A 6,928-nucleotide genomic window follows, 5' to 3' on the forward strand; every position below is an offset into this window, starting at 1 on the left:
AAAGTAACAAGCGTTAATAAATTCTATTTTATTTTATAATTATGTACTGCTAGTGTATATTTATAATTGCAATTTATTTATAATTAAGGGATAATAATATTCTAGCGCATATAAAAGAAAATAATGGGTATCCAATCAGGCGCTTTATGAAATATTGGTAAGTGATAATCGTACGTCGACAAAATAGAACAACTTTCGAACGAACGGAGGAAGAAGTTTAAGAAGGAGAATTATTAGCATTTTCATAAAATTAACAATGGTGTCAACTATATTTTTCTACTTGAGAGCATTAGAAAATAACATAATATAATTATAATAATAAAAATATGTGATATTATAAACAAAATTCTCGCGACGAGAGAACGTTACTTTTCAGTTGCTAATAAGGTTAGGTTTGTGGCAACGTCAACAAAAGACATAGGGGGAGGTTGGTCCCATCGTTGGCCTAATCGCGTCGACTGCTAGATGCAACTTTTTATCATCATAGACGTAGTTACATTTTTTATCCTTCTACAAGTTTTTGCTCTCTTACGCATTACGTTAATCGAAGGAAGATTTTGGGTTTCGCGGGACAATGAACAATTGAAGTACATCTAATAAGGAATGAATAAGGATGTTTAACTTTAGGTAGATCCCATTATATTGTATTTTTTTCAAGATTTTTTTTATTTGCGAGGTAATAATTTGTCATGCAATATCATTTAATGATAATTACATTTTTTTATGCGACGTTATTACTTACATTTTATTGTGATGCTTAACCTTGAGAATTATTGGTGCTTCATTTTATTAGCAACTACTTGAATGATTAAGCGATCTGTTTGTATAATTATTAAGCAATGCTCTATATAATATTATTTTATAAATTTTCTTTAAAGTAAATACTTTGGTTTATGATTTATATTAAATTATTTAGATAATGTTTTGCTTCAGTAGATATGAGGAAGGATGAGTTGGTTCGATACATCAGGATTTGCCAGCTTAGCAAAAACAGCGCTGAAAGAAGCGCAAAAAACTATTGACAAGGCTTTAGACATCAAAGATGAGGATCAAAAAAAACCAGCGATACAGTCAGTTGATAATCCATCAGATTTCTTTGATACTTGGGAAATTGAGAACAAGAAACATAAACAGGAAATTAAATTAAGTATAAGTGAGAAACAGCAAGCTTCTAGTATTTGGGGCAGTTTTACTGGATCTTTTTTTGATAGTACAAAAGATAATATGACTGCCATAGCAGCAAAACGAATCGAGGCCTTTAACAGCTCGACTGAAAATATTGAAAGTATCGAAAAGCTTCAATCCTCGCTTGTCACTTCAAAATCATTTCCTGAAAGTTTATCAGATAACATAGAAAGTGAAAGTTCGATAGATTGTGTTATTGTTCAATCTATAACAGAACCAGACTTAGCATCAGTTATTTCAAAATCTGAAAGTTCAGAGGAGTTTATAAGCCAAGGTTAGCTTTGTAATTGTAGCAATTTTTATATAAATATTTAACTTTTCACATCGACAATCTTTACATCTTTGAATAAAGTCTATAAACCTTTATGAATGTTATTTATATTAATAAAGGAATAATTATCTGTAAATGTTTTTTAATCTTAATTTAAATTATTTCTCATTTATAATTGATTTTAAATTGATATTAATTTATTGCAAATATATTCAGGTAAATAAATTAAGAGTGTTATTAGAATGTTCTTGTACTTGTTTAATTATATAATTTTTTTAAAGTATATGAAAAAGTTAAACTTTCATATTTTTACTTGACAGCAAAATTAATATTTGAAAATAACCTTTCTAGCATCCACAAATGAAAATTCATCAGAAAAGAAAAGTAATTCGTCGATATCTCAGGAATTATCAAGCAAAACTAATTATACAAATACAAGTGCTAAGAATTCTGAAAGTAATAAACCAAGCTCCGTAGAATCTGTTGAAATAAATAAAAAGAATGATACATTTTCTAATACGAAGGAACATTCAGCTAATCACTCTTTAAATCGATTGTCTATAGTTTCAGCAGAAAGTGATAAGAGAAGCTCTGAAAGTGTTGAAATTTTGAGTTCAAGATCAGCTACAAATACAGAGTGTACTAATAGTCCAGATTCGGATTTAAATTCATTAAGTACTTCAATCGATATAAAAGTAAATTCTGAATCTGTAGAAGTATTACCAGACAGCTTGTTAACTTCCCCTAGTTCCGTAGAAGTATTAGGTGAATGGAAGAGCGACGAAAGTCCATATCTGTCGCCAATGGATGAAAAACTCATTGAATCATCCATTACACCACTGCCATGTGAAGTAACAGATTTTTCTTATTACAACGAAGCTTTTAAGGATGCAGGTAATACCAATTGTACAATATAATTATTTAAGTATATTAATTTTACGTTAATTTATAAATAATATTTAATAAACCATAATATCAACATATAATAAAACATTTATTTTATTTATGATAAATTTATAAATTACATTACAAGTAAATGTATATCAAGAAACCTATTTAAAAATTGTATTTGTTGTAATGTACATTATTACTATAACTCATGAACGAACTGTCTTATTTTCTATTATTTTATTTATTATATATTTTATTTTTTAATAGTTCCAACTATAGTTTTAAATAAAAAGTAAAATATTGCTTTTATAGTATTAAAGATAGTACTCATTATAAAAAAACTTTTTCTTTATTAAACAATAGATATTAAAACTTACATTGTTTTGAGCTGTAAGTATATATCATTGGTATACATTAAGAAAAAATATGTAAACCATTAAGACCTGAATGAGTTAAAAAAGTTTATCAATTAATATAGACATTATATTTTTATGTAATCGAAAAGCTTAGTCGGATATCGTCTGGATAAACTTAGCGTGTACTTACTTTAAGTTACGAAGGAATTTAATATTTTAAACTTTATCGATAAGAAATATATAAGTAATGTTTAAATTAATCAAAAATCAAACAAATAAAATTCATGAATTATTTATTAGTTAAATTTTATATATATTTTAAACAAATGCTACAAAACTATTGTACGCTAAAAACTTATTATTATTCTATTTATAATTAAAATATAATAATAAACAATTTAGATACGCGACTGACAACAAATAAATGTAAATGTATCAAGAATATATTTTAATCATTTTAATTTTGATTTTCTAACTGTAATAGCTTTAATACGTATTACACAAAGCTGTGATTTATCAATCGTTTACAATTAAATAATAATAATAACAATTATATATAATGTTTAAACATTTTGTGAACTACTTTAATTGAAATATTGATTTTCGCTAAATTATACATCACCTCATAAGTGGAAAAACGCCTGAACTAACATCGTCTCATATTTGCAGAGAGTTCAACAAGCACCTTGGAGGGTTCTCAACTGTCAGGAGCCAGGCTCAAGGATACTTCAGCGGAAAATGTGGAGGTAATCGGTGACGGGGGAAACGAGATGGAAAAGCCAATCTTAGTCGAGGAGTCGTGTAGTTCAGTATCGGAGAGTACCTTCATGGCCAATACCGAGACCGTCCCGCAGCAGAATTCATGGCAGCTACAAGAGTCCTGCACTGAAATCAAGCAAATAATGTCCGTTAGTAGCGACTCAGATTACCAACTGAATTTGAACCTCGACTCACTCAAGGATAAGACGGTTTTTGTCAGTTGCACTTTAACTACTTTTACGAAGCTTTCATCGATCGTTTGCTAAATAGTCGAGATGACTCGGTTTATCGCCATCTAAATAATCAATACGTAGAATTATTTTATTTTATTTTTTTTTTTACAATGTTAGTAAAGACAGAGCTAAATAGTAAAAGTTAAAGAAATTTAGAAGAAAACAGAGCAACTATTTATGAAACTTATCGTGTCTGCTTGTATATCATAACGAGATAGTATTTACGAAGTTAATAATCAATCTGAGGATAAAAAATGATTGTAGGCAAGCCTTCATCTACCGCTTGAAGCAATTACAAAACAGCCGATCAGGAAGCCCGAGGAACCCTCGGCGAAGCCTAAGCAGTCCGAGGGGCCGTTCGAGCGGCTCAAATCCTCAACAATAGAGCCGGCCACGGAGGAGCCCCGTAATCCTAGCCCGCAAAATCCGCCCCTCACCGACTCGAGCTGCGAGGAAACTCTCGTAGGTAGCAGCTCCGAGGAGAATGGAGCTAGTGAGCGTCAACCACTGAGCGCTAGTACTTATGTCAAAAGTATGCTCGCCGAGGCGATGGTCGAAAGGTTGGAGACTGCCGAAACGGCACGCGATAATTCGCCCATTTCTTCCGAAAGGTGAAGCTTAATTGCATTCCATTTTCTAGTACTGTGAAAATTTAACGAGAACGTTTTCGATGAACGAAGCCGAGGAGGAGGGGGATATATTAAACGAGAATATGTTCATTAAACATCCTATTAAATAATGGTCGTTTTAATTATAGCTCGGAAGAAAAGTTTCGTTAAAACAAATGACTGCTACTTTGTTTTATAAAATTAGAAATATATAAAACGGGTTTTTATTGCTATTTATAATTTTAATTTAATTCATTTTAACATATTAAATTCTTTTTTAGCGTCGTTAATATTTCGTTAAAAATATTAAATATTGTACATTATTGTCTGAATTATGTACTGAAATGTAACGAAACGAATTATGTGACATCAAAATTGTAATGAAAAATAATTTTGTTTCTATTGCTCGTCCAAAGGATACTTTTAATTTGTAATTAAATGATATAAAATGAAATAGCATTAATTTTATATCGAATTATGAGACGTCATTAAAGTACGTTGCTCTTATAAATAGTTGCAAAAATCGTATATGTTAATATTTCAATGTACATTCTTGATAGAAATAATAAAATTCCTTGTTTTAGTCGATCGGATTTGGTGAAGATTGGATCAGATCAAACCAGTGGTCATACGAGTGGAGATGAATTGGAAACTACAACATCTAGTGATATTGAAATAATATCTAGGTATCTAGGCATTTATTTGTGTTTATCTATTTATTCAGCTCCTATTTAATATTAAAAAAAGTCTTTGAAAAAAGATTAAAATTATTAATAAATTTAATACTTTATAATTTGTTGTGAAAAACATGATTATTTAATGTGAAATTGTTATCACTTTAGAAGAAAAAAACGTAATGATATTAAGTTTTGAAAATACTAGTTTAAAAGATATTAATAATATAATTCTTTAGAGCAATTAAACGAAAGGCACACGTGCACATACGCATATTAACATATTAACACACACATATTAACATTTTAAACTGTTTAAAAAGAATAAAAATTGTAATTCCTATTTTTATACTAATATCTCGATTTGAATGAAATTGACAAAATTCAGTTAAAAATAAAATATGTAAATGTGCTTATAATGTCCTCCAAAATTCAACCAGACGTGCTTTTATAAAATGTTAAGCAAACATCTACATCTGAAAAGTTTATCTGTTCATTGAAGAAATCAAATTTTATTTGAAAAATCAGAACAAAAATAAAACATTGTCGTTTACTTCGACATTCTATCTACATTATCAGTCAATATCAGTAGATCAGTAAATTATCAGAAAAACAAGTCAGATATGTTATCTGAATAGAGAACCTATAATTTTGTATGTAATTTGAATTGATTGCTTCATCGATACATCTATTCTTCAATAAAAAATTAAAGTAAAATCAATATATTTCAAGTATAGTTTTATAATACATCTTCAAAGTAAGCAAAATAATATTGAAACTTAATACGTAGCAAATTATCCAAATATATTCAAAATCAACTTCTTAATCACAACAAAATGAATACCAAAAAGAAATATTTTCGTCAAAAGGTATGTACAACTGAAATTTCCGATATTATTATTAAATAAATTGAAAAATTTGAAATTAGAACAGACTATCTAAATGTTTACTTAACTTAAACCGCACTTGACTCAATTTATTTTTTATAGCCGAACATTCGTTCATCCGGAGAATATAAATACAAGGATTAATCCTTTGGCACCCTAAAACTCTAAAATAAATAAATACGCTTTTAACTCCCCAGCCCGAACGGGGACTCGAGTTCAGCACACTCGCGCCAGAGTCCGGCGAAGCTTCAGTCCAGCCGGTGCGCCGACCTCCTGACAAAGACCCTCAAAACCCGAGGTCACTCGCGCGAACTCAGTGAAATAAGCATTGGCTCGGATGACGCCAATCTTGAGATTGAACGGCTACTTAGACGCGTACGTGAGATGACGGAGATTCTAGAAGCGCGAGAGTCCAAACTCATTGAAGTCAGCCGCAACAACATGGAGTTGCACGAGCAGAACTCTAGTCTTAAAAAGTACGAATAATTTCATTTATAATTATTCGACTGACAATTCTGAATTTGCAATCGAAATTTATGCTGGTTTAATGCTGTATGAATATTTAAATAGTTGATTTTTATAATATATTATATTATGCATTACGATAAGACGCAAAATTATTACAACCAGTGATATTCAAATATTTTATTTATAAAAAGCTAATAGAACAAATCTTATGTTATACACCATAAGAAAACATAAATAGGTGTGAATTAAAATAATTTTTGTATTAATTTTTAGTATACTTAGAGAAATTTAGCACTGTATATATATTTTTTTTAATTTTATTTTACCGATAGACATACACACACATATATATATATATATTACACACATAAAAATACAAGCAAAAGCTAACAACAACTTATCTCGTGCACAAGGCAACTAGACAGCGTGGAAAAGCACGTGGAGCATAATCAAAACATAACGCAGATAACGGATGAGTACACGCAACGGCTGTCCGCCCTGGAGTGGAAGTTCCAACAGGCGATACGCGAAAGAGACTCATTGCGCAAGGGACTCGAGCAGATAAAGCTGGAAACAGCGAAGAAGCCCTCGAGCGC

General features: G+C 30.1%; 1 protein-coding gene across 1 annotated transcript in view; it reads left to right on the forward strand.

Moving 5' to 3' along the window:
* The first annotated feature begins 338 nt into the window (after positions 1-338).
* Positions 339-6,928, forward strand: part of Tmf (TATA element modulatory factor) — a 9,518-nt gene continuing 2,928 nt past the window's right edge. The window contains 8 exon segments of the mRNA XM_011503950.1: positions 339-627; positions 937-1,459; positions 1,808-2,350; positions 3,373-3,677; positions 3,960-4,306; positions 4,888-4,989; positions 6,062-6,340; positions 6,746-6,928. The exon segment at positions 6,746-6,928 is cut by the window's right edge and continues 1 nt beyond it. Coding sequence (XP_011502252.1) covers positions 949-1,459; positions 1,808-2,350; positions 3,373-3,677; positions 3,960-4,306; positions 4,888-4,989; positions 6,062-6,340; positions 6,746-6,928 — 2,270 coding nt within the window. The 5' untranslated portion in view covers positions 339-627; positions 937-948.

The sequence above is a fragment of the Ceratosolen solmsi genome, unplaced genomic scaffold, assembly GCF_000503995.2.
Source record: "Ceratosolen solmsi marchali unplaced genomic scaffold, CerSol_1.0 scaffold53, whole genome shotgun sequence".
Classification (NCBI taxonomy): Eukaryota; Metazoa; Arthropoda; class Insecta; order Hymenoptera; family Agaonidae; genus Ceratosolen; species Ceratosolen solmsi.